The 27002-nt window shown below is 45.6% G+C and overlaps 3 protein-coding genes and 1 long non-coding RNA gene across 5 annotated transcripts; 1 reads left to right on the top strand and 3 right to left on the bottom strand.

Annotated features, from left to right (window-relative positions):
- Positions 1-1633: 1633 nt before the first annotated feature.
- LOC142895477 (uncharacterized) lies at positions 1634-3428 on the bottom strand. The gene is made up of 3 exons (XR_012928219.1): positions 3311-3428; positions 2446-2509; positions 1634-2164 (listed from the first exon to the last, which is right to left on the bottom strand). It is a non-coding gene; the product is annotated as an uncharacterized LOC142895477 (long non-coding RNA).
- Positions 3347-9686, top strand: klc3 (kinesin light chain 3). 2 transcript variants are annotated; one of them, XM_076036562.1, is made up of 14 exons: positions 3347-3483; positions 4123-4373; positions 4945-5010; positions 5186-5350; positions 6002-6077; positions 6302-6447; positions 6563-6645; positions 6727-6814; positions 7029-7130; positions 7347-7520; positions 7618-7717; positions 7849-8029; positions 8724-8790; positions 8917-9686. In XM_076036562.1, exons 2-14 carry the CDS (start codon positions 4164-4166, stop codon positions 8998-9000), a joined length of 1542 nt encoding a protein of 513 aa, XP_075892677.1. In that variant the 5' UTR covers positions 3347-3483; positions 4123-4163; the 3' UTR covers positions 9001-9686. The 2 variants fall into 2 exon arrangements, with proteins under 2 accessions (XP_075892677.1, XP_075892676.1); XM_076036561.1 differs by having other exon boundaries at positions 3450-3658.
- On the bottom strand, positions 9428-16869 carry ercc2 (excision repair cross-complementation group 2). The gene is made up of 23 exons (XM_076036560.1): positions 16702-16869; positions 16261-16360; positions 16056-16133; positions 15897-15959; positions 15677-15790; positions 15477-15593; positions 15238-15354; positions 14972-15095; positions 14761-14857; positions 14391-14524; positions 14095-14263; positions 13842-13960; positions 13642-13711; positions 13464-13533; positions 13260-13361; positions 13110-13173; positions 12823-12944; positions 12548-12640; positions 12333-12405; positions 12097-12167; positions 11865-12008; positions 11628-11771; positions 9428-11264 (listed from the first exon to the last, which is right to left on the bottom strand). The coding sequence occupies exons 1-23, from the start codon at positions 16704-16706 to the stop codon at positions 11172-11174; spliced, it is 2283 nt and encodes a 760-aa protein (XP_075892675.1). The 5' UTR covers positions 16707-16869; the 3' UTR covers positions 9428-11171.
- A 352-nt stretch (positions 16870-17221) lies between these two features.
- Positions 17222-24248, bottom strand: LOC142895473 (uncharacterized). The gene is made up of 2 exons (XM_076036559.1): positions 24088-24248; positions 17222-19460 (listed from the first exon to the last, which is right to left on the bottom strand). Exon 2 carries the CDS (start codon positions 19090-19092, stop codon positions 18115-18117), a length of 978 nt encoding a protein of 325 aa, XP_075892674.1. The 5' UTR covers positions 19093-19460; positions 24088-24248; the 3' UTR covers positions 17222-18114.
- Between the last annotated feature and the right edge of the window lie 2754 nt (positions 24249-27002).

Here is a 27002-nt window from a genome sequence, read left to right as displayed (position 1 = left end):
TTAGTACTGATTTTATTTTCAGTGAAGACACTTTTCTTTTTTCAACCTCAAACAGTCATTCTTGACTTACGTGTGGAGTCAAAGTGAAAAACAACTCATCTTCTGCTTTGCAGGAGAATCTTCTTGAGTCGTTATGTGTGAGCCCGGCCCCTCTGAGGAGGGAGAACATAACTTCTCAGCCTCGTTTGAGCTGGCGAGCCGTCTCCCAGCGGATTCACAGTGCGGGCCTGAGGGATCGCTGGTGGGTTATATTCACACATTCACACGTTTGTGCTGCCAGGAACAAGAGGCAGCGTCGAACAGTGACGCCCTCCACTGACGCAAAGCCGACTAGCTGCTATGAGCGTTTCGGAGCAACTGACTGCTCCACGGATTGTTCCTGGGAATTCATGGGGGCGGAAAGACACCTGGTTCGCAGGTTTTTCTTGACAACAGATGAAAACGAATGAATTTTCACTTTGTTGAGTTTTTGTGTGTTTTTGTTTTTGAGTTTTGTCATTGCTGACAGAGACGGCAGCCCTCATGCCGTCCACCAACTGCCTCAGATTGAAGTTAGGTCAAATGTTTCAGGCAGCTGAGTCCTGAACGAGAGCAGGGAAGGAAAAAAAAAATCTTGTTCACAGTTTGAGGAGGCCCCCAAAATAGATGGAGGCATTTTGTAAGATGACTCTGTCGCCTTGTGCATGTTCACGGGGGAAGAATGTTGGAGTGGGAAGGAGGGACAGTGTTTTTGTCTAGTTTGCTCCGGTTGTACACAACACACACGGCACTTGACTGGCTGCTAGATGAGTGTGCTAGTGCTTCCTTTGTTTGACAGTGCACTGTTAATGATGGAGGTGTCTGCAAAGGGTGTCTCTGCAATGGCTTTGCGATGTGAAGTGTGTAATGTTTCATTTCTCTTATTTTGCATGTTTGTGCATCTGTCAAAGATGCCGTGAACAGTGAAGAGTGAAATGTGATCATCACAGCGAGTTATGAGGGAGACGGTGAATCCGGGCCTGAACTTTGAGTCTATCTTTAGTGGTGCCTCTGCAGGTCTTCCCATCTCCAGTACCAGCCCTCCTGATTGAATTGCTTTGACTCAGCAGCAAAAGTGTTTGTGCTCCTCCTTCTCATCCCTTCATCCATCCCACTCACCCAGCCTCACTTATGCAACTTGGATTTTTTGCAAAGTCTCATACATAAATTGGAAAAAGTGTGCGTGTAGGTGTTGGTGTGCGCACGCACCTCCAATTCAGCGACAGCTGCCACTAAGATTTTTACATCATCCTTCAATAAATTGGAACTTATTGAATAAATTGTTCGATAAATATCTGTATATCCTATTATTTGAAATGTGAATTGATGTGAAACTAGATAGTAAGTTAATTATTAACATTTTTAAAGTTTATAATTAATTATTTCCTGTGACAAAATAAATGTAACTAACGAGAAGGCTTGTGTGTTTCTTGCAGTATATTTTCTTTCCTTTAAATGACAGTAAACATTAACAACAAAATGTAGTCATGCACACACTATAGAGTTGACCTGCCAACTAGCTATTTCCCATTATTGACAACTGTGTACACACACACAGTGTGTGAGTGAGTGTGTGTCAGTGAGAGAGAGGGGGAGAGGGTGAAAGGGAGAGAGAGAGACAATGTTTATTTTACCTCTTTGCCACCACAGCACGGTGGCAGAGAGGATCAGCCATGCTTAGCAGTTCTTATGAAGGTTGTTGTTCTTTATGAGAAGATTTGAAGGGCCTAAAGCGATTTAGCCTGGCTTAGTTTTTCACCCTGTGGATTCCAAGTGAAATTTTACATGGAAAGGTGCAAGAAAACATTTTTTTTTTTATCACAACTCAAGATCGCCAACAGAATGCATGGTAGAATGTTGATTTCCACTCTTCTTCCCCACACCTTCCGTCATCACCTGGTGTTTTTCTTCCACAGCTGGTGTCCAATTCTAGCTTCTGGTTTTGTATGTGGGACTCTTCCATGCCTGACCTATGGCACCTGATGTCAGCTGTTGTCCCCAGTAGGTGCTGCTGGCGTGAACATCAGGTATTGGTGGGCTGCCAGGAGGTGTGTCCCCGGAGACCTGTGACCTTACATGGCCAGGCTACGCCTGTACGCCGCCTCTGCTGGTCAATCCCGCCTCTCCTCACAGCTGAGCCATCTGTCTGCACCATCATATAACTGTCAGGCACATATAACAGACAGAAACACACGCACACGCACACACACACACACGCGCGCGCACACACACACACACACACACACACACGTATCTACGTATACACACATACACTCTCGTGGCAGTGTGGGTTTCTCCTTTCTTATGAATTTTTGTTTGGTGAGATTTTTAAAAGAACCCCTGAAGTGTTCAGTGTCAAGAAGTGGAGACAGGAACAGTAGCTCCCTCAAGTGGTAAAAAGGTGCGTTGCACGATTGACCTACTCACTTTGCTGTACGATTGAATGGAGGAAGTGGAGTGCGCCATCTGCAGGAACTCTGATCATCCAAAACTGCATGAATGAATGAAGAAGAGAACAAAGTAATTGATATATCCGCCGTGTGACGTAAACATACATTTCCGGCAAAAACCCCTCTCTTCTTTCGTCCTCTCTTTGTTTTGAGCTCCCTGCTGAGACCATGGATTCCTTTTAAAAAGATTAAATTTATGTTGTCACTGATATGACTATTTGTGTGTAATTAGTGTATGCTAAACTGCTCTGCTGTTGTCCCTCTGACTTAAATCTTCACCCTTAAAATGATTTGGCCCTGGCCTTGTCACTCTCCATTGGATTAGATTAGCCACTGTGACATTAATAAATCTGAAACACACACACACACACACACACACACACACGGACCACCCAGTTCATCTGACTGATTAAACACGCACCATCTGTGAGATAAGCTGCAGAACCTGACTCTTTCAAAACACACAGAGCTCTGTTGTTACTGACTATATTTGGCCAATGCTCCATGCCATACATACATAATTTTATCATGTTAAGTGTACATTTACACATCATAATATTTTTTTTAAAGGTAAAGCTTGAAACAGAAATACTTAAGTGACAACATCAAGTGCTATTTACGAATCTGTTTCAACGGTAGGTTGGTAAACATCCAGTAATCTGTCATAATAATCTGTCTTCTCCTGTTGACAATTCGTTTTCCCACACAGACGGGTTGCGTTGTCCCAGGCTGGGCCGCGACGGCGCGGTGTATGGTGGGAAATACGATATCAGGTAAGCTCCTCGGCAGCGTCAAGTCAGTCGGATATAGTTATACCAGCGCGGGAAACTCTTATATTTTACCTTCAGAATAAAACAGCGGCGGTTATCGGTGTGCCGGAACGATGTGACAGCAGAGTGGTTTGTCCACGACGGACCTCTTACGTTGGAGGGCAATACCGGAAAAGGACTGAGTGTGTGGTATTAGCCAAAATGCTAATGATGAGGAGGAGCTGAGAGCACCGATGAGGTAGCAGGTGAATCACCCGGAGTCCCTAGTGTTTCACTGTCCAACCTGTTTCGTTTGAAGCGTGTAAAACTTTTAGAAGAAATGCACAATATCAATAGGGCGTTATTGTACAAATTAAAACAACCGTTTTGATTCCGCTGACAAATTGCTGGAAGCACATCGCCAACAGCCGGGCTTAGCAGGTAAGCTATAAATAACTTTAGTGGATGTGACAAGGCGGCTACTTGTTTGTCTGGGGGTTTATGCTGCTGTTTAGCAAAACAACGAAACGCGGGGAGAAGTTCACCTGCCGCACAGCAACATTTCGCCAAGAGTACGTGTAAAGAAAAAACAATTCTGTCGTCTGATGTGACGCAGTCCCCATCAAATGAGCAGGACTGGGTTTGTTGACATTTCAAATTAACATGAGAAAAAGCCTTGCATTTCCGACTGTTTTGAAAGTGACCTGAGGCGTGTAGCATCGCCCGCAGTAAACACGGAGGAAGTTCAATGAATTCCTCCGGTGTGTTTATTTTCCATGGAATATTTCTCCCCCAAATTATCTCAGTAAACATCAGTGTCGAAAGTAACGGGCCTAATTATGCTCGCCAACCAGCTCTAATTATTATTTATTCAATATGGTCACTGCTTTCGTGTGTGTTTCCAGGTTTAACACCGGTGTGAAGGGGAAACCTCGAGGGTTCTGTGATGTTGTCGGCGGAGGACATTCTGTGCAACACACAGCAAGTGATCTCAGGCTTGGAGGCGCTGCGAGGAGAGAACCGCAGCCTGCTGGAGAGTCTGCAGCCGCCGGAGGAGAGTCGGTCCGCGTCGGAGAGCAACAGCGTGGACCAGGAGAAATGTGGCATCATCCGCCAGTCACTGGACAGGATAGAGCTGGGCCTCAGCGAGGCGCAGGTACACAAGGAAACCCAGTGCAGAGGCCTCCTTTGATTGAATGATTGATTGAGCATTTTCATACCTTCAACCGGGTTGTTGTGGTTTGACCCCTGGCATCATCTGTTCAGTGTTCAGATGTTCTAAATGCTCTAAATAACACAACACAACACCCTCCACTGACTCTGTACTTCAGTTTAACAACAAGAAGAAGAAGCATTTATTCATCCCGCATTGGGGAATTTTGCAACAGCAATACAATAGAAAATAATGAGATTATATTAATTAAAAGAAATAAGGAAATAAAATGAAATAAAAATATTTATAGGCTAAAAATAATTGTCATTGTATAATACATTTCTATAGCAAATCTTTTAAAACACTTTGTAATTGTATTTATAATTTATTGTTTATAATTATAATTTAATATTTAATTTTGAAAATAATATGTAAACAGCACACAACTATATAAATATTTTAACTATTAATCTTTGTCTTACATTTTATTACCACCTAAGTTTCAGTCGTTTCTTTGAGATCAGCCAGTGTTTTTGTCCTCCAGTTTCTCGACTGTCTTGCCTCCCTCCTCCAGGTCATGATGGCTCTGTCGGCTCATCTGGGCTCACTGGAGGCCGAGAAACAGAAGCTGCGAGCTCAGGTGAGTGTCTTCTCTCCTTTCACTTCATTCCAGCTGTTGTGCTCTCCTCCTGTTGCCTCCCTCCGTCGCCGACATCTTCACCTTCCTTCTCCATCCTTCCCTTCCTTCACGTTGGGCCCGGTAATCTTCTGTACAACTCACTTCACGTCTCCCTCCCGTGTGTCCGCCTCCTCAGGTGCGCCGTCTGTGTCAGGAGAACCAGTGGCTGAGGGACGAGCTGGCCAGAGCTCAGCAGAAGCTGCAGGACAAAGAGCAGGAAGTGGTGGCGCTGGAGGAGCACAACAAACACCTGCAGTTCATGTCCTCCATACGCAAATACGACCTGGAGGAGCCGCAGCTGGTGAGAGTGATGTGTGTGTGTGTGTGTGTGTGTGTGTGTGTGTGTGTGTGTGTGTGTGTGTGTGTGTGTGTGTGTGTGTGTGTGTGTGTGTGAGACAGAGAGAGATGGGTGTGTCTCCAGGGTCTTTCTGTGTCTTTTTTTCAAAGACATTAACCTGAAATATGAGCCCGAGTTGACTTTAACTTTTGAAAGGTAGCTTCACCCATAACCATCAAACTACGGCTAACAGTGAAGTCCAAACACTAAAACAGGTTCTACAACTGCAGTCACTGCTGTAACGTCCTCAAGAGTGACAGCAAGCAAACGCAAACAAAATACTTGAAGCAGACCTCACACAGAGGAACCTTTATTTGTCCCACAACACGACTTCAGCAGCGGTGGCAGTTAAATGTAAGAAATGAAGGTGAAAGGACACCGTATAGGTCAGACACTGTCAATGTAAGGATAAACTATGAACATGAGTATGTGCAGAATACATTGTACAGAACAAAGCATGGGTTTCAGTCAGTCTAAATTTACATAGTGCAACACACACATACAAATAGTTCTTAGACAGCAAACTAGAATCAACACCCTGTTTAGTGGATGTTTTATTTGTGCTTTTGGCTTCATGCTCAGCTCCGAGATGAATGTGTCTGCTTTCCTTCTCAGGAGGACAAAGACACGTCTTCCACCAAGGAGTCTCTGGATGATCTCTTTCCCACTGAAGACGAGGAGCAGTCGCAGAGTAAGAAAGCTCCTTCTAAAACACAAGATAAAAGGCCATGTTTTGTTTTGTTTTTATAACAGAATCAAAGCTATTTTTCCACATGTGATTTGGTTTCATTTGCACACGTTTACTCTAGTTAATCTAAAACTGTGGCTGTGACCATTTTTTTATTGCGATATTTAGGTTTTGCGATATTCTAGGGGTGATGGAAACGCAGCTGTTGACACTTTTCCCTCCTTTAGTGTCTCAGCCACATCACAGCAGCGCAGCAGTCGCGGCCCAGCAGGGCGGCTACGAGATTCCCGCCCGCCTTCGAACGCTGCACAACCTGGTGATCCAGTACGCATCCCAGGGAAGATATGAGGTGGCGGTACCGCTTTGTAAACAGGTGGGTGGGGGCTGTTGGACAAACACACAGAACCTGTTTATTTTTTGTTTCGTTTATTTTTTTCCATTGTGAACCGATAAAATGAAACCATGCGATTGACAAAATACCTCCACAGGCTTTGGAAGACCTGGAGAAGTCGTCAGGCCACACCCACCCGGACGTAGCCACCATGCTAAATATATTAGCGCTGGTGTACAGGTGGGTCAAGCGCAGCCTTGTCGACGTCGTCGTTGGCCGGCAGAAAGCGACGCGTCCTGATTTCTTTTTCTCGCTCTTCAGAGATCAAAACAAGTACAAAGAAGCAGCCAATCTATTGAACGACGCCCTGGCAATCAGAGAAAAGACTCTTGGAATGGACCATCCAGCTGTGAGTGACCCGCCAACATTGAATAAGCCCCAAACTACTGACTCTCGTAGTTTCAGATCCCATTGAACGCAAACTGAACCTGACATTGTTTTTATTATTATTTTTTGGTCAAACAACTTGGAAACAAGATTCTTGTGTATTAATTCCTCTTGTGTGTGTGTGTGTGTGTGTGTGTGTGTGTGTGTGTGTGTGTGTGTGTGTGTGTTTTGTGCAGGTGGCAGCGACTCTCAACAACCTGGCAGTGCTTTATGGGAAAAGAGGGAAATATAAGGAAGCAGAGCCGCTGTGTAAGAGAGCTCTGGAGATCAGAGAGACGGTGAGGGAATAAAACTCACTCACACTTTTGCTTTCTGTCCGGATTATTGTTTATAGTGACAATAAAGATAAAACAGCTTATCTTACATGCTGACTCTTAGAAAATAATATGAATGTTTACTGCCACAGGGCCTCAACATCAAGATTTTAGTTGTTATATGATTATCATTGTCATTGTTTATTTGGTGTCTTTTCCCTCCCCCACCTCCTCCCTCAGGTTCTGGGCAAGGACCACCCAGACGTGGCCAAGCAGCTCAACAACCTGGCGCTGCTGTGTCAGAACCAGGGCAAGTACCAGGAGGTGGAGGAGTACTACGAGCGCGCGCTGCACATCTACCAGAGCAAGCTGGGACCCGACGACGCCAACGTGGCCAAAACCAAGAACAACCTGGTGAGAAGAAACCTTCAGAACGCTCCACTGACCTCCACTCATGGCTCAGCTTCTCTTCCTCTAATCAATGCTTCCTGCACTTTTGTTCTCCTCTCAGGCTTCGTGCTACCTTAAACAGGGAAAATACAGGCAAGCTGAAGCTCTTTACAAAGAGATCCTGACCCGAGCTCACGAGAAGGAGTTTGGATCTGTGGAAGGTAACAAAACAGCAGGAGGAGGAGGAGTCACTTTGGATTTTATTTATTTATTCTTTGTGTATTTTTTAGAAACACATCATAGCAGACAAACAGGAAGATCATGCTGGTTTGTGACTCTGTGTGTGTGTCAGGCGATGGTCGGCCCAGCTGGTCCGCTACTGCTGAGGACGGCGGCTCCGGGCCGGACGGACTCACTAACCTGAAGCGCAGCGGCTCCTTCACCAAACTGCGAGAGTCGATTCGCCGCAGCAGCGAGAAGCTGGTCCGCAAGCTGAAGGGGGTCGGGCTGGAGGACACCCCGAGGAATGCTGGGTAATTCTCTGTCGCACACATTTTACTGGTACCAGACGAGTTCGGAGTCCTTTCTCAACAACTGCTGCTGCTTTAAATACTCCAGTTGACTTTAGTTCGTGTTTCTTATGGGACAAGTTCCATTTTATTAAATAAACATATATTGCTTCCTATTCCTATTTGCATTCTATCACTCTTTGTAATGCTAAACTATCATTCAGCAGTCTTCCCTGCATGTTTCGAGCTGATCTGGGACTTTTAATTTTTTTGGCCCCTGAAAAAAAAAAAACGACAGTGTTCAGTATGACTTTTTTCCCAATTTTCGGACAAGTTGAGATTTTGTGCGTTATCCTGTTTCGCTCGATGAACTACCATAGAACAGTCGTCTGACTGTGTTTTGGGCAGATCTGCAACTTGGAAAATCTTTGTTGTAAAGCATATTCCACAAACGAAATAAAACCTAAGTGGACTACAGAGATATTGAAGCAACACTGTTTGTAGGTAGGTTAGAACTGCATTTCCATTTGGGATCAGGGTCTGGGCTTGATTTGGAGCTGGGGTAAGGTTTAAGGTTGGGTTGGGTTGGGTGGCGAAAGCTTCAAGTGCCAGTATTTGGCAGTTTTGTATTTTTCCAAAACATTTTTTTTTGTTTTTGATATATTTTCCTGTTTTTGAATATGAACCAACTCTTTCTGATCATGTGCCCTGTTGTCAGGATGAAGAGGGCGAACTCTCTCAATGTGCTGAACGTCGGAGCCAGAGAGACCCAGGATGGTGCACAGGTGAGAACGGAGCTTCTTAAAAGACAACACGAATGGCACAACTATTACACCTCAGTCAGGTGAGACCAGCAGATTAGACTGGAAGTGAAAATCACCTCTGTGTCGTGTGTCCGTTTGTTTCCTCAGACGAGTCGTCTGACAGACGCCCGCGGCCTGAGCTGCAGCACACAGAACCTGGCGAGACGAGGCTCACTGGGAGGGAGCAGCTAACACACACACACACACACACACACACCTTAAAAATGTCCTGACTTAGGTCTATGACAAGCATATCAAAAATATTGTGCTGTTTTAAAATCAACCGCTGGCCTCAAGCAAGAGAACATGTTGCACATTCCCAATTTTCACATGATCTCTCTCAATGCGATTTAATTTAAATTTTTAATTTATAAAGTAACAAAAAAAAATAATCTATGAACTGAATTTCAAGATTTGGTCTAAATGTCCTGCTACGTATTTTGTCAGAGCTGAATTTTGCTACATTATTCAAACGCTGCACAACAAACAATGAAAAAAAAAAAGACAGAAAAATCAGATTGGGATTTTGATCCTCTTCAAATCACCTCCTCGCCTGTGAAATGATGCCAACAGGCGTCATGTGACCAACTTCTTTCAACCTTATGATGTCTTTTTCAATAATCATCATGAAGGACTAGAAATGAATCATATCCTGTTTGTTTGTTTGTTTGTTTGTCTCTTGTTGAGCAGATTAACGTTCATGTCTCAGTCGCTGTTACAGAGGTGTGTTATGTATCTCGTGTTGCTAATGTATCCATTTTTTCTTTGCTGTTAATAACATTGATTGTTATTTATACTTTTATACTGGCTGATTGGCGTTTGTGTCCACGTCAGATTATCTCCGCAGGGAATCTGGAGTCGTTTACACTATGATCAAATCATGACACCGCTGTCATTATTGAACCAGTAGGTTCAAATTTGGTTTACAAGGGGAAAGACAATCGACTTTGTGCTGAGTCACTTATTAGATTTTGCCTTGAAATGTCAAAGTCAGTCAGATGTATTTTTTTCATACTTTAAGGCCTATGGAAAAAAAAAGATTGAATTTGCAATTTTTGCACCAGAGTTTTATCATTCCATTTTGTGAAAAAAAGGACAATTTTTGAACTGACACTTGGTGACCAGATAAAGAGTGAGAATAACACTACATTTTTTTTATATACACTATTTCTGTGTGTATTGCCAGACCTCCACAGCTGGTAGACGTGTCCACACGACTGTTTCCTCCAGTCTTGTTTGTGCCTGAGCTGATAAACGCTGTGATGCTGGTTCAACCCTGGGCACAGTTTGATAAGCTGCTCGGTTCTCCAAACTCACTGTGAGCTGTGAAACTCTGCACCTGTGGTCACACCGACGGACTGCAGCTGCGGTCGGGGTTCTTAGGCTGGTCTGTCTGTTTGAGTTTTTAAAATGTTTGAGCGACAAGCTCGGTAAAAACCAAAGAGACGAGATTCACCCGGAGCCCAAAAGATAAATCATGTAAAATCTTTACAGCTCAATATCACAGATACTGTTTATTTCTTAGCACTATCGATATTATTTAAATATACTTGGACTTGTTACTTACATAAATTCCTGTATTTTTAGATATAGTATGTAAAGGCCCAACTCCTTTAAATTTTTCTTATATCTAATATGTTTGAACTTGACTTGTTTAAAACGTTAAGAGCTAAAAAAATAATAATAATAATAAATTGCACTGTGCTTGTTAGTTTCCATAGAAACCACCTCCTGCGGAAGTAATGTATATAAATACCTGTAGAGATGTCACTAACACGGTCGTGCACAAGCTGGATTACATCTCCGATGGCGTTTATTTTGGTAAACAAATGTCTGTACTTTATATTTATTATAAGCTTGAATTAGCTTCAATAAATTGCAATGATAATTTAAAAAAAAAATAATCTGGGCTCTGTGACTGATTTCAGTGTTTGTGATTTCATTTGTCCGATTTTGTTTAAATAAGTCTGAATGAAACGCATACAATTAAAACATTAAATAGAAACATTTATATTTAAGCTCCATGGAAACAGATGCAGCAATATTCAGAGTCAGTAAAAAAAAACAAAAAAAAAACAAATATGAACAGCTGGTCTGTGTTGTCGGTTAACATGATTTTGGTCTTAAGTCACGATCCAGTGTCTTGTTTGCTACAGTGATCTGTGGTTCCTTACAGCTCACCTACCAGAGGTTGATTTTCAAGTACATGTTGATACCTGTCACGATTGGATCTGTTGGAGTTCTTTTCACTGTAACAAGATGCCGGTTTACCTCCCGGCAGTCTGCAGCTGACGGGAACGGAGAGCTGAACCCTGACCATGACGGTGGCGATGAGCCGGCGGCATTGGGCAGTGGCGCCACCTTCAGGTCTGATGAGCCATCTGACTGATTTTCTGCAGCATCTCCTCAGACTGCAGCTGCTCCAGGGTCAGTAGTGACAGACCCAGCTGGTCCTCCTGGAGCAGAGAAAAATCAATGAAAAGGGAAAATATATATATAGTTCACATTAGAAACATGTCACCAAAACATTTGTCAAACAGAGGACAAATGAATAAACATCTGATGGTGATTACTGGCGTTCCTGGAGACTTTGTTGAAAAAAAAAAAAACATTACTAGAATGCATAAAAAAGGTATTAAATTGACATTTTTGTGTGTGATATTACAATGCGTCCTACTGGTATAATGTATAATTGAGCCATTGAAGCTCAATTCAAATTAAACTTAAAAAAAAGACAATACACAGATTGCCTGGTTGCCTCCCGTTGGTGTTTGCGACACCTCAATGGTTGATATTAGGCAGCAAAAAGGTGAGCGAACCTGTCTGAACGGCTGAGCCATCTGTCGCAGGAAGTGCTTGGAGAGCTGGATGGTCTCGTCCACGGTGAGATTCAGGCTGCCGTCGCTGATGTGCTCCTGAATCCAGCGAGGGAGCTTCCCGCGTTTGTCCGCTCGGGCGTAGCGCTGCGGACAGGGGGCGGGGGGAACAAACGGACACCTTCCTCAGCCGAGCAGCTCTCTCCGACCACTCCCGTCCGGTCTTGAATGTGAACTCACCTTGTCGGCAAAGATCATCAGGCCGTAGTCGGTTTTCCCTCGGATGGCTCGGCCCACGCACTGGGCGGCGTGTCGCATGGCGTCAAACGTGAGGAAGTCGTTCTCCCTGATCTGGAAGTGATCCCGCAGGTATTCCAGACGAGCCTGGAGGACGAGAGTCAGGACAAGATGCAGGGCGGGTGGAGGACGGACGCTTGGTGGCCGCTGTGGTTGGGGGGGATTTTGTTCTCACCTTCAGGATGCGGCTCTGCGTGTAGACGTACGGCACTCCGAACATGATGACCGCTCGGCCAAAGTGGTGAACTGCACGGAGAAGGGAAGTTGTGGTTGTGTTGGAAAGTATCCCAATAAAGAAACATTCAGACGCAGCCACGAAACACTTGCGTTGCTTGTCACTGTTAACATGTTTCCTTCTGTTCTCTTGCCAGTTTTCTAATCATACAAAGTTGCAGCAAACTGATTATTTACCGAAATCAATTCCTTCCGACACTTTTCCTCTGGCCACAGACAGCAGGATGGCTCCTCGGCCGTTCTCACAGGCCTGAAAAGCAAAATTTACACACAGGGGAAAACACAAAGTCAAAATTATATGTTTACAATCGCTGAGCTAAAGGGGTTGAAAAACTAAATTAGAGGGAAATTCAATCTTCTTTTCATTTCTATGTCAGTGTGCCGTGTCTCACCTCCTGATATTTCTCCAGAGCCATGCTCGTCTCTGCACCGTCGGGCGTCTCAATGAAGATCAGCTTGTTTCTCTGGATGTTTTCCAGGATTCCCTGCAAGCAAACGCACAGTGTTAATATTCCTTTCAATAGGACTGAGCAGGGTTCCAGCTGCATTTGTGTTTATTTTGCATTAGAGACATTCTCATTATTTTGACACTCATTTTTTTTTTTTTTTACAAATAAATCTCTCTTTTTGATGTTGTTTAGGGGAAGAAGTGAGTCCACACACTGACCTGTTCGTACCACGACGCCACTATATTCTCCATGTAGACGTAACTGGTGAAAAAGGCCACAATACCATCTGGGACGATGGCAGACATCTCAAGGAGCAGGTTGCCGTAGTTACGGATCACGGCTGGGGACAAAAATAAAGCAATATATATATTTATACATATATTATTACCGTTTTGACAAATTAAAACAAAGAATGTCATACTGTGTTTTATCTCCATGGTGAAATGATCATGTGATACAGTCATGGGAACAAAAAAAATATGTAATAGAAGACGTGTCTACGAACCGACATCTTCTCGGGTCTCAAACTTTGAGCTTAGAGCCACTTGGTCGTTTCCCCAGCTGACAATCTGAAGGAGGCAAAACAGGAAAATAAAGGGTCACATGGTTCACTTTGTTAACACCGACGACAATAACGAGCAGGAGATAAACACACCAGAGGACAGAGGCAGGTCCTCGCCAGCGTCATGGTGAAGGACGCCATGGTAACTGGGCGGAAGTCGAGTATTTTGGGATAGATGTCCAGCGGCGAGAGAGTCTAGCGAGAGCAGGAAGTCATCCGTCAGCAGAAATCCAGCAGCTTGACAACTTTCGGTGCTTGTTTTTGCGGCCAACGGAGAGAATGAGTTGAGAGACTTACCCCTGAGGTGATGATGACCGACTGGAATCTCTGGAAGACAGGTTTGATGGCTATCGATGGGTCCATGCAGCTGAGAGGAGCAGAGACACAAGAGAAACGTCACAACGGGCACTCTGCGACCTCCAGAGGTCATTTCATCTGGGCCGAGATCAGGGTTCAGGTCGAGCGTGTCCTCCACCTGAAGTGCAGCACGGGGTTGGCGATGGTTGGAGTTCTGTCTTCGAAGGGCTCGATGATGATGGTGAAACCTTCCGACAGCAAGAGGAACGTTTTCAAATAAAAAGCTAAACCAACCAGGAATCCAGAGCAGTAAAACTCTCTCTTATTTTTTTCCATCCGCTGGAGAGAGTGATTTAAAAGGTGAATTCCATGTCATACCTTGGCTGTAGGTGCTGACCAGCGTGGCAAAATTGGAGATGAGCGTCACAGCTGAGAAGTCGGCGATGTCGGCGATCTCCAGGGTTCTCAGTAGCGACTGTAACCGCTCTGCACAAAACCTGAGGGTGGAAAGACAGCGGTTGATAATAAAGGCTACACTGTCATCTCAAATGTAAATTGCATCCAGACTATTTGGTCAGCATCAATAAAGGTTGAACTTTCTCCCTCAAGTGTTTACGGGCTGGCACACAACCTGAGAGGCTTGCGGTCGATGCAGACTTTCTCAAAGATGTCCTTGAGGAACTGAGGAGTGCTCTCCTGGACCACGTGCTGGATCCTCAGGCGGGACTTCAGATACTCCAGGAATCGTCTCAGGAAACCAACAAAGTGCTCAGCTGTGCGAATTGTACCCGGGACAGCCTCTGGAGGTGAGCGAGGGCATAGCAACAACCATTAGTTCATTTCAGCTTTTTAGTTTAAAGCTGCCGCTAGAGCAGAGCAGAGAGACAATGGAACAGTTTATGTCTCGATGTCTCATCCTGATGATACCTCGAAGAATCTCATCTGGTAACACTGGATTGGCGAGGTAGACGTCGGTTTCCCTTGCAACGTTGGCCTCTTTCAGCCCCTCCACCAACCGCCTGTACTCCTGCTTCAGTTTAGCGGCGTCTGTCTCCTTTATCCTGTCGCCATGGAGGGAGCAAAGGTGATGCAACGATGTCAGCATGGACCAACTTTTATTGACTTTTATTTTACATATTCTAATAAAAGTTGGACTGATCCTTCAGTATTGACTTTAAAAAATACATGTGTATACTGTATGTATATGTACATTCAAACAGTGAACAAACATCTTATCAGAAGAAACCGCATTAGTGGCAACAGATTCAACCGTTGCCGACCTCTCACTGAATCTTACTTTTGAATGGCTGTCTGAAGAGTGTCCACGTTGTTCTGGCAGCGGTCCAGAGTTCGTCTGGTGATGTTCACACTCATGGAGTCGATGCACACGTTGTCTGCGGGGTGAGGAGGTGGCGACGTGAGGAGGAGGCAAATGACACGGCAGACAGGAAGAACGCTAGCTATTGCTACGCAATGCATCCTGGCTGCTATTTCATTTTTAAACTCACCGATATTATGAGCTTCGTCGAACACCACTACCGAGCTTTTGGCCAGCTCTTTGGACACCAGGTCAGCTATCTTTGGGTCCAGCAGGTAATGGTAGCTGTACACCACGATGTTAGCGTGCAGGATCTGAGAGGAGGTAAGCGCAAGAAACAAATTAGTTATTACAAACTATAAATTAGTGATGATGATTTGAACACTGCTATTGTTGGTGTCTGTATTTATAATATATTTCACAGCAGTTGCAGTGGCTGGCAGAGGTAGAGCTTACAGAGTAGCGTGCCAGATAATAGGGACACCAGCCTTTCCTCCTGCCAAAGTCCTTCAGGTCGTCCAGGTTGTAGATTCCAGGAGGGAGAGGCACCTGTCGTCCGACTGCATCAAACTCCTGCATGCACAAATCAGACAGAGGAGGGTGGCTGAAGGAAAGCAGAGGTGCAGTCCCACAGACAACAGACTACAGCCTGAAGTATCCATGTCTACCCTGGGAGAACGTGAGGGGCTCTTTACCTCGTAGAAGCGGCACACAGGTTGATCGGGGTCAGTGTGATGCTGTGCACGAATGTATGAAGCAGTCAGACTGTGGCACTTCCCATCAACCTCCTTCCCGAAGCGCAGAGCGCTCACCTGGGGAAGACGCGGAACATCATTCCATCATTCTGCTCTATGTCTTGCTGCCCGGGTTTATTTTTCACCCGATGTCTTCTTACCTCAGGGTGAATGCAAAGGTTCTTTCTGGATGAAAGAGCCAGAGCTAGGAAGTTGTTGCTCTCTCCAGTTTGCTTGGAATAAAACTCCATCAACTTTCTGAGCTCTTCCACAACCTGCTCAGACAGCAAACCAGACATTTTTTTCAGTTATTTCATCATTTTAGAAATATTATTCAGAGTGAAAACAGAGGTGTTTCTCAGTACTTTATGTCAATCAAACCTTTTCTATCTCAGGGACTGTTCTGGAGCAGTAGATGAGTTTGGTGACATCCAAAGGATAGGTCTGTGAAGGAAAAAGTGGGATGTCACCACATCTATACAAGTTTGGTCACATGGGAATCTCAACTGTAACACAATGTATTGTATTGTGCACCCTCACCTTCTGGTAGGCAACGATGAGAGACAGCAGCGAGATGGTTTTCCCCGTTCCTGACGGCATCTCCAGGACCCCATGACCCTGAACGGATATGAGCAAGACTTTAACGTCAAGATCAATCATTCCAGTACGAACCCTAAACCTCTACCATAACCCAGCGACACATCCACCGTCATCCATACTGTGACATGCATTTCGCAGCACCAACCCTTGCATCCAGCGTCCTCTTCAGCTCCAACATGTAGGAGTACTGCTCGGGATAGATGTAGTCGTATGGGAAATACACCAAGAGTCCGTCGATGTTGAGCCTAAAGTGACAAGTTTAAAAATGTTTATAATTGTCTGCTAACATAGTAAAAAGAAGACACAAAGTCCGAGATAAACTGATATTAGCGTGTTCAAAGCTAGCCGATGGCGGTGAACATGATGTTAGTTTTATGACACAAAACATGTATACAGACAAGAACTGTCTAAACTGCAACACCAAATAGACGAGCAACGATGGGTTAGATAAAAAAAAACAAAACAAAACAAAACAAAACCACACGGCTTTGTATTTAGTTGTTTGAGTTGACTGTAGCAACGCTAGAACCAACTCTGCATTCTGTGAACTGAAAATTTTGTTTAACGTTTCACGAAAAAGACTTACTTCATCGTGATAATGCTGTAACAGTCGCTCCTTTTTCTTCTCAGTGACTCTCAGTATTTTTCTTGTTTTTCTTTTTAATAATAATTTAAAACTTGGTCAGGCTGCCAGTGGATGAGCCAAGCACATACTGATGTTGCACAGCTTCCTGTGACGTCATCTCGTCTTCTTCTAGGAGTGCTCACATGCGCCCCCCTTGTGGCTGGATGATAAACTACTGGAAAATATCTTGAAATAAAATGTGTGTCCACGAGAGGGCGACATTGATTGAGCATAAATCACAAGGCAAAATTGACCGCGATATAGCTCTTAGTAGCTAACATTTGAGCTAACATTTCATTTATATGATGTAACTGAGAGAATAAAGCGTGTTCTGTTACTAATATGCTGATTCTTATCAATTATATCCTAACTAAATAGCACTGATTGATTTAGAAAATGGAACAGTATAAGCAAACAAAATTAATTGTTATTGAAAAGTTATCTCCTTTCCATGTGTGCAGCAAAAATGACATTGCAAACATTTTCGTAATGTAGAAATTTTTTATTCTTACATTTACAGGATACAGCATAACATGACAGTGGAATAATAGGACAGTGTGATGATGAAAACAGTGGTTGAGTCCGTGAGCCATGGCAGAAGAGTGTTTTTCTTTCTTCAAAGATTGAAAAAAAAAAATACATAGAGCAGCATATTTAGTCACTTTAAAAGCCATTTTGTGTGTTTGTGTGTGACCTATGTGAACGGCCGTCATCGGCCTCCGTCAGTTTAACACACAGAAGCACTGTGCCATTGTCTCTAAAGGGCGAGTGAAGCCCATGGAAGCTACTGACTATATCTGCTGCTGAAGGACGGGGAGACCTGGAAGTTCTGGAACTTGCAGCACTACAGTACAAGAGATAATCCATCAATGTACATGTTATCATTTATTTTGTGAGTTTTGATTTCGCTGCAGCTACTGTGTATCCAGTACATCCACCCAGTCAGTTCGTTTGCCCCTGTTTTCACTTCATCGTTGCTGATCTTCTAGCTGTGGCCTCGACGATAAGATGAGTAGAATGTTACATCTTCAGCACATGTCCAGTTAGCCGACCGTAAAATGTGGGATTTTTATCCAGGAGATAAAAGAATGTTTTTCAAAATGTTTAGTTAACGTTCAAGGTTCAGCGTCGATAAGGCTCATTAGGACCAGCCTGTTGCCTTGGCTGAAGTCGTGTCGGGACGTGGCATCCGCTCGTTTATCAACAACGTCCACGTGCCCGTTCTCCACTCGGTCAAAAGTCACCGCTGGTCAGGGCCATCGCGTCGTCTCCGGCCTACGTTCATTCTCACGTTTGTCGTCCTTCAAGTATCCCTCAAAAAGTCTTCAGGATTTGTTGCTCCAACGCCCACCGCCTCCCTCTCGCCACGCCCCTTCACAGCTCGCAGCGGTTGTCCTCGCTCTTGTAGCGGTCCATGATGCTGAGGACGTCCTCCAGGATGGACGGGCCCAGGTCCAGGTCCAGGCCCATCATGGAGTCAGCCCGGGGCACGACGGCAGCGCCGGTGCCCAGGCCCCCCGTCTGGAAGGTGGAGCAGGGCGACTCGCTGCGCTCGCTCCTCAGGTCCTCGTTGCTCAGGCCGGCGTCCGAGTCCAGGCTGAGGCCCCGGCGCACGTCCAGGGGCCCGCAGCTCTCCGACATGGAGTCCTCGGAGGAGGCCTCGGAGAAGGAGCCCGAGGACGGCACCAGCTTGCGTATGGTCGGGGAGAGGGAGATGTCTCGGTGGCAGGACTCGGACGCCGGGACGCCCATGGATCCGTTCTGGAGGAAGCCCAGTTGGGTGTGGGCGTGGCCATTGGCCTGTTTGCAGTGGTTGACCTGCTGCTGCTGCTGCTGCTGCTGCTGCTGCTGGCCGTGGTGGAGGTGGCCCTGCTGTTGCGGCGGGAGGCGGGAGGGCGGGGACGGGTCGTCCAGGTGAAGGCGTGGGGGTTTGGGCGGAGCCTGCTCGTGGTGGACGAAGACGGGCATGGAGACGGTGGTCTTGAGCAGGCCGCTGGAGGCGTGCTGGTAGTGGTAGCCGTTGTAGGAGTAGTCGTGCGAGTGCTGCAGCCCGCCGCCGAGGCCGTCCAGGTCGTCGTCGTGCTCGTCGTGCCTCTCCACGCTGTGTGAGCGCCCGTTTGCCGCCCGACCCATCCCCACCCCCACCGCCGCCGGCAGCATGCTCATCTTGCCCCGCAGGAAGGCCACGTCGCCGAACATGTCGCCCTCGCCCTCGGGCCCCACGTGCGCACTGTGCCGCACGTCGCCCAGCGGCGGGCTGATCATGTCGCCCGAGAGGACATCGCGGAGCCTCAGCTTCTTGCCCTTCTTGGGCGTGGTGGTCTTCAGGTACATGGGCGTCTTTGCCGGCATGTTGGCTGGTGCGATGATGATGTTGGTTCTTTTAGGTTTCTCAGGAGCGGAAAGTTCAGCCGAGTTTCTTTCCTTTTCACGGCGAAACTGAGCGTTCCAGCTCGTTTAGGTTGGCGAGCCCCCCGGTGGGTTGAACCTCACGCTGACATATGACTCTGGAGGACGAGGGGGGGGGGGTGTTAAATAGAGGAGGAGGAGGAGGAAGGCCTTGACCTCAGCTCAGGTCCCTTTGTCGCCACCTCACACTCAGAGGAGCCATAGCAGAGCCCAACGCCAGTCGCTTTTTCCCCCACTACTTGTCTTCACCTCGGAGGGCTCTGCAGCCGGGGGACGGGCCTTCAGGAATGTGACATCAGAAATCTGGAGATCTGTGAGGAGAAGCAAGAGAGAAAGAGAGAGAGAGAGAAAAAAAAAGGGAGTCATTAGAGGAAGGAGGGAGGCGCTGGGGGAGGAGATTTACGACCTCCTCTTTAGCGAGCCAGAGGACACATGACGGAAAACACTCCAAGAATCCAGAGTGTTTGCTTCAAAAAGGGGGGTTCTGCTCGCCCTAAATTACATGGCATTGTGGTGCTTGACATCATGTGGGCGTCGGAGCTGTGAGTCAGTCAGTGAATCAACGCAGCTCATTGCTCACGCGTTCCTCAAGAGCCAAACACAAACCTGTTGCGGGGAAAATTGTCGGTTTTTGCAGTATTTTTTCGGGGCGGCCGCACAACTCCGGAGTCGTCCCTCCTGTTATCAGTCGCAAAAGCAGCCAAGACGCGACACAAACACGGTGAATTACGGAGAGACGACGACAACGACGAGGAGCCCGCAGGCTCTGTGATCTTGTGATCCCATCACCGTCGTAAAGGAACCTTCGGTATGCGACTCGTTCAACGTCAACAAGTGATGTGTCGTCTGTTCAGGGGGAGGATGACAAGATGTGAACCAGTTCTCTGACCTTAAAAAATAAAAGACGTTCTTCACTTTGTTTACAGCAGGCAGCATCAAAGTGTAAAATGTCTATTTTGTCCATGTTGCCTTTGTGGGACAGCTTCAGGGGTGAGAGACACAAATAGTCATTTGAGAAAGAAAAGCCTGCGTGCTCGTTTTATTTTGTACCATGTGACCATCTAACTGGGTTCAGCCTCAGTCCACTGAGGAATGTCTGGAGGGAAATGTGCATCCATAAACTTCACAGCACAGGCAAAGTGAATACATTTTAATTCCAGGCTGTTTCTTCTTCATCTCACTGACATCTTTCAGAGTCGACGGTTGTGGAATAAACCGCAGCCGTGATGTCAGCGTGAATCTAAATCTGGTTGAAAAGCCAAAATTTAGCATTTTATTCCTGATGTCATGAAACTCAAGTCCAGGGTCACAAAAACACCCATAAGACTTCTTCTCTGTTCAGAAACTAGGCCCCGGCAGAGAGGATTACATAAAAAAAGACCATGCAGAAAACTCATGACTTGGTCAATCATGTTGTCATGGTAGATGGTGATGTTTTCATCAAGTGCTGATAGAACGTTCAAAGTTACATAATAGGGCTGGAAGTTTTTGTTGTTGTTTTAAAACAAAGACATCTTTATTGTGAGTCCAGAATGAGGGAGATTTGAAAGCATACTGTTGCCTCATCAATTTTCTATATATATAAAATTTCTATATATTTTCCAATATATGCGTAAAAAACACCAACATTTTATTTATGGTGATTACTTTAACACAGACTAAGTTACTCTATTTGATAGTTCATCATGTCTTCAACACATTTACATACTATCAACATGTAAATGGGTGCCTTTGTTGTGACAAGCGCACGGAGCTAATCTGCTCCCAAACGAACCTCAGAGCAGCAGCTTGATGGGAGCCTCTGTCGGCAGCAACACCGTCACTGCTGCCACACGCAAACGATAAAAGACAAATAATGACAAAACTCTCCTCCTTGGTCACCTGCTCTCAGACACTTTGCAGTAAATCCACCTGAATCACATGACACCGCCGGGGAGAGACACTGACTCATAATCCAGCCTAATCTACAGGTTTATTTTTAGCCACGACGACTCCTTTGGTTGCACTGACGGGAGCGTCAGGGGGTGAGGACTGAGGGCCCAACATGGTCACATCATTTGCTAAACATTCAAATAAACAAATGGAGGAAAAAAATGCTTATTGTCAGTTTTCATTAGATTTGTAAAAATGTTTTTCCTAAACTTTAATTTACATCCGGTACATTCCCAATATGTCTACTTTAGATAAACAGGCTACATAATATTTATTTTCATGCCAAAACACTGTAGGCAGTATATGTGACTGCCAGTGTGAGCATGCACTGTACACTCCCCACTGTTTTTCTATTCACCCTGCACCGCTCCCAAAATACGATACCAAGCCAAACTCTTGACTCGTACACAATTGAAACATTGAGCAACCCTCCTTTCCTCACTCACGACAAACAAAGCCGTTCCGAACTCAAGTGTCGGATGAATAAATCTCACAAACGATAGCAAACTGTCAGATCCCAACGAGAGGACAAGGCACGCTGTTCTCCTCACTAAAGCACACGGAGCAGCCGTATGAGTGCCAGAGCAGAGGACCCTGACCACCGCAGCGCAAACGTGCACGAAAATAATTGCACGAAAATAATTGCAGCATAAGACACGTGTCGAGAAGAACCAGTCGGAGCCGCTTCAGCAGGGGTTGGGGGGGGGTTGGGTTAGGGGGGGCGATTTCAGCTGAGGACACGGTTCCAGCTGGAGAACTCTTCCTTTAAAGGAATAGTTCAACCCGAGTGGAAAAATAAACAATAAATCAGAGTTTATTAGATTTTACTGGGGCTGCAAACTGCCTCGTCAGCCTTCCAACAAAAGGCTGAGGAGGACACGTGGAGGCCCCAGTCAACGCTCATCCTACAGTTAAAGAACTTCAGCGGCAGAGTAAACAGCGAGAATTATGTTAAAAGGAAATATATGAATTGTGTTATCAAGTAAAAGTGGTTACTTGAAAACACCTTCCCAAGGGAAGCTGTGCAACTTTTTGCCTTTTCTTTATGTCAGAAATCATTGGGAGTGGAAACAGTCAGTCTGAAGACAAAAAATAAGTGTCTTATATTTAATCTGCTAATTATTGGTCAGTGGATACATGACATATATATACTATTTCACCTTTGACAGAAAGTTGAAATAGATGGATTTGTTTAAACTGCCCACAAAGCAAAACACAGACACGCCCTGACTGATATAAATGTACAAATGGGGTTACTGTGCCACTGTATCATCAATTCATCTATTGGTATTTACACGACACACCAATCAATCAGAAACAGGTCTGGCCCAGAATATTGTATTATATAGCACAAGTCCCGCCCACTGACCTAGTGACCTTCACCCAACCAGCCATGTCTGGGCCGCTGGAACATCCAGAAGGTTCCTGCATCCATCCCTCCTACACCCACCACCTCCTCCCCCAGACGGCTGTGGAATCTGTGACGCTGATGCCGGTGATGCAATCAACCCATGAGGACACTCATCTGACATCTGTTTCTACTCTCAGCCTCCATTAGCAGCTCGGACCCGTCGCCGAGCCACCCACGGTGCCCTGTCATCTTGTCAAAGAAACAAACAAACAAACAAAACACCACTCACGACTTCTCGCTCCTGCCTCCTGCGCAATTGCGCACAGCGGCAGGCTGACGACAGTAAACGCGCCCGTTTTCACCATTAAAGTTAAACGGATCCAGTCATTCGCCGCAAAAACCCGAGGAGTCCGGTGAATTTATACAGCTTTGGTAAACTGCGGCGTGTGCGTAATGCTGGTCCACCGCTGCCAGTAAGAAGTGAGCGTGTGCGTAAAAAGCTCCGATGAAGCAATTCTTACTGTATAGTGAGTCACTGAGATGCGACTCACCTCCCTGCAGCAGAGACACAACAAACAGTCTCAACCGAGACTCTGGAAGACAACAAAATCACTGGAGGATGAAGAAGAGGCGGAAACTCGGAACCGGGCGCAGCTAAAGACACAGCGGGGTGTTAAAGCTGCCCAAGCTGCGGTCCACTCCCTCTTCCTCCTCTGCTTATGTAACCGCAGCATGGGCCGTGAGGTCATCCTTGTCCTGTCCTGCAGGAGGTCCGATCGGCACAAGCAGGAACCCCGATCGGCATCAGTCTAAAGTTTAATCCGAACACTGGCAGGTACACGAGGCTGAAGAGGCACACCTCTGCAAAATACAAGCCGAATAACTGAGATCAATAGTCCCGCTGATCAAACACAGCGACTCCACCCACCGATATCAGTGACTTGCCGCCTGTCATGCTCAGGGGGAGACTTTATTCTTGGAGGCTGTTTGAAAAACACCCCCAAATTTGTATATCAACATCAATATATTCTTATATGCCAAATCCATCTCATCATCTACTGGAACTAGTCCAGAGAGAAATTGCCAGGACACATCTGACCCCTTCAGTGACACCTAATCTGCCCTGGAAATTAGATTACCATAACCTAAATAGTGTCATGTTCTTCAATAGAACCTAAACTGAGCGTTTGTGCGTGACAAACACGCCTTTTTAATCCCTGCGAGATCGCTTGTTTCCCACAGAAGAAGACGCACAACAAAACGACATTCACATGTAGACAGGAATCATTAAACGAGTATTATTCTTTGAAAACGACCAAAATATTTATTTTGTTTTACAGACTGAGAAAAGCTGAGAACTTTTTTTTTTCTCGCTCAACATGACAAAAGCCACAAACCAAGTTCAGACTCTCAATAGTGGAGCCGAGGCTATTATGTCTATTTTTTTTCCCAAAGTTACTCAATCAGTCGCTTTTTTTCCTTTTTGTCCTGCAGATAATAGTAGACAGAGGCTCTATTCAGCAGGTAGGCAGCGAACACGGACGGAGCGCTCGCTTGTTCACGCACTGCGGTTAAAAAGGTGGTCCGATAATAATGATGGAGAAAAAAAGGGAAGAAACTCAACGAAAGGACCAGATTGATCTTCGATGTTTTACCTGTAATTTGGGGCGCTGTCTGGTTTCGTCGCTGTGGTTTACTGATAAAATCCTCCGACACGCACTGGATCCTCAGCCAGGTCAGGTTAAACCTCTTACCGGCTGGTGATAAGTGACTCTGGAGCGCTCTGGACGGAGAAAGTAAAGCGGGGAGGGTCGGCTGCTCGCCACCATCAAGCTGGAGTGAAGAGCCACCGCAACTTCCGCTCAGCGCTTTCAAGTTAAAAGCTCGTACAAGAAAACGTCTAATATCTGAATGAGTGAGCGTGAAAGTTCAAACACACGTTTGCGTAATCTTAATTTCCAACGTTGGGATCTCGATTATTCTCAGATAGGGAGAGAAGTTTCAGCGGCTGCTGTCTGTGTGCCCGCGGGTTTAGTTTCCGTTACACGATCACATTACGATTACATTAAGATCAAGTTCCGGTTGCACGTTTGTCGGCATTTCCAAACTTTACACAGCTGATCGTTGAGGCAACCGATCGATCAGATCCTTGAATCAGTTATGAAACTGAGTCGATGATGTCGCTCAAAGAGGCAAAAAACAATTAAGGCTTTCATTAGGATTTACTAAAAGTTTTCTAAAAACAAGAACATTTGTTGTTTTTTTACATTTTGATTTAATGAATCAATTGATTTATGAATTAATTTATGGATAAGGGTAGGCGTTACATAAAAAAAAAAAAAGGGGGTGGGGGGGTGCTGGCCTGAATCTCAAAGATGCATCTTGTCTTTGATTGTTTTGATCAGTCACATGAGCATGCTGGCATTTCTCTTTTAGACACTGGGACATCTCATGCTTTGACATTTTTTCCACATCACTGTTATGTCATGAAACAGCCAAACAACCACAGCAACACTTCTGTCCAACTAAACAATAATGTGAGCCTTGTTTTTCCCGTCCGGAGTTCTGGGGATGAAGCAAGGACTAATTAGACACTTAACAGACTCTTCACACTTTTACCGCTGCCTCGCTGAAGACCTGCTGCACAGCCACATTCTGGCTCCCTGTGGGTATAGCAGGACAAAGATAATGAGGTTTTAACAAAGTGAGAATGCAGACGTCTGCTGCTGCTGCTGCTGCTGCTGGAGTCAAACTGCAGACGCATCTTGTTTATGGCCCCCGCGGGATGCCTGCTGAGCAAATTAAACACATTGCCTCCTAACTCATCTCCTGCTGGGTGCCCTCCACAAAAAATAATAATGATAACAAATGGACGACTTTTCCACTGAGGCAGCATCAGGCCATAAAAAATGCATGCAATGCACTTATCCAAACAAACATGAGATAATAGTTTCAGGACTCTGGCTTTGAGGTTCAGATACAACTTCAACAACTTCCATGAAACATTCCATTTGTATGTATGTGCGTGGTTTATTCAACGATGAATGCAATTCAGCTTGAATGCATCTCCTGGAATCTGGAATTAGGACATGACAAAAGTGACGACAACTGACACTCACCACACATGCACACAGTAAGAGAGAGAGAGAGAGAGAGAGAGAGAGAGAGAGACAGAGAGAGAGAGAGAGAGAGACAGAGAGAGAGAGAGAGAGAGAGAGACTCCTGCTAATTGTTGAACGCTGAGAGGAATGTATAAACAGATAAGGAGTATATTATAACAAGGCTTTGGAGTGGTTGGTTGTAACATACATACATACATACACACACACACACGCGCATGCACGTCCGCACACACACACACACACACACACACACACACACACAAACACACACGCAAAGTACAGGGACTGACATGGACACACAGATATGACATCATCTAAGTAAATCAAGATGTAATCAGTTCAGTATGGGGTGGGTCCACATGAGAATTCTTGAGAATAATTTCTCTTAGCACACACACACACACACACACACACACACACACACACACACACACACACACTCCAGCCTTCAGCCCCCCCAGGTGAGGCCCCATGCTAAGCCCCCCAGAGAGGCTGCTGTTCTGTTCCTGCTGCTCAGAGAGACAAACCCGTGGGAGGGGCCGAGTCCGTGTTCCCCTCTCTCTGACACAATTTAACCCCGGAGCGAGGACTGATGGAGTGATAGCCGCTGCCTGCGCCGTCTTTTAAGGTCACCCCAGAGCTGTGTGAGCAAGGAGGAAATAAAAGCTGCAAGGACAGAGGAAAGATTGTAGGAAGGAAGGAGCTCGTCTTTGTTCTGCAGGAGCGACCTTGGCCCCTCAGTAACCTGAGCGCTGGCAGATGGGACGACAGCCAGGGTCTGTCTGTCTGTCCGCACTTCAGGGGGGGGGGGGGCACCAGAGGTTATTATGCAACAGTGTGACTCAGCCAGGTGGGTTTCATTTCTACCCATTAGGCACACACGAAACCGCCGCGATGAAGCACAAGTTGTGTGATTGAATCACTTCCAGTCTACCATTAAGTTTATTAACCTGCCTTGGAAGCTGCACACAAAACTCCAAGCCAAGCTTTTAAATTCAGGATTACGTAACAGATGAGCGCTCATCACTCTGTGGCCATTTTGAAAGAGGACGACATCGCTTGAACAATTCCATATGCACTTTGCTCAACAGCTCACCTCGGCTGTGCGATAATTTAAGATGTTACGGAGCTGTTGCGAAACTCCAGATGTTCTGTGCAGAACGCCATTACTGTGACAATACACATAAATATTTTTTGGTTGTGATTTTTAATTACTTAGTTTATTGTACTTTCCATTCCGCATACCAAACTTTTCAGCCGATGGCAGCCAGGTGGACGGAAGAAATGACTCAGCATGGCCTGTGGAAGCAGTACTCATTATCTTGAACGTGCCCTCAGGTGATTCAAAGCTGAAGGCAAGAAGGTGCATCGAGTCAAGACGCTAGAGAGTTACAACGTAAACAACGATATTAAGAATTTGCAATGCTACTTCTAACTTCAAAAGAACA

The sequence above is a fragment of the Nelusetta ayraudi genome, unplaced genomic scaffold (assembly GCF_046127955.1).
Source record: "Nelusetta ayraudi isolate G7.1 ecotype Tasmania unplaced genomic scaffold, CSIRO-AGI_Nayr_v1 ptg000048l, whole genome shotgun sequence".
NCBI classification, from domain to species: Eukaryota; Metazoa; Chordata; class Actinopteri; order Tetraodontiformes; family Monacanthidae; genus Nelusetta; species Nelusetta ayraudi.
The sequence above is the reverse complement of the archived record's forward strand: the minus strand, read 5'-3'. Positions and strand labels throughout refer to the sequence as shown.

What these genes read in the sequence shown, in the direction of transcription:
- klc3 (XM_076036562.1), top strand. Translation starts at nt 4,164, where the DNA reads ATGTTGTCGGCGGAGGACATTCTGTGCAACACACAGCAAGTGATCTCA. An exon ending in CGGTACCGCTTTGTAAACAG is followed by an intron (nt 6,448 to 6,562) that starts GTGGGTGGGGGC and finishes ATACCTCCACAG; the next exon opens with GCTTTGGAAGACCTGGAGAA. An exon ending in CCAAAACCAAGAACAACCTG is followed by an intron (nt 7,521 to 7,617) that starts GTGAGAAGAAAC and finishes TTCTCCTCTCAG; the next exon opens with GCTTCGTGCTACCTTAAACA.
- ercc2 (XM_076036560.1), bottom strand. An exon ending in CTGTGTGCCGCTTCTACGAG is followed by an intron (nt 15,355 to 15,476) that starts GTAAAGAGCCCC and finishes TTGTGCATGCAG; the next exon opens with GAGTTTGATGCAGTCGGACG. An exon ending in GGACCTGCCTCTGTCCTCTG is followed by an intron (nt 13,174 to 13,259) that starts GTGTGTTTATCT and finishes TGCCTCCTTCAG; the next exon opens with ATTGTCAGCTGGGGAAACGA.
- LOC142895473 (XM_076036559.1), bottom strand. Translation starts at nt 19,092, where the DNA reads ATGCCGGCAAAGACGCCCATGTACCTGAAGACCACCACGCCCAAGAAG.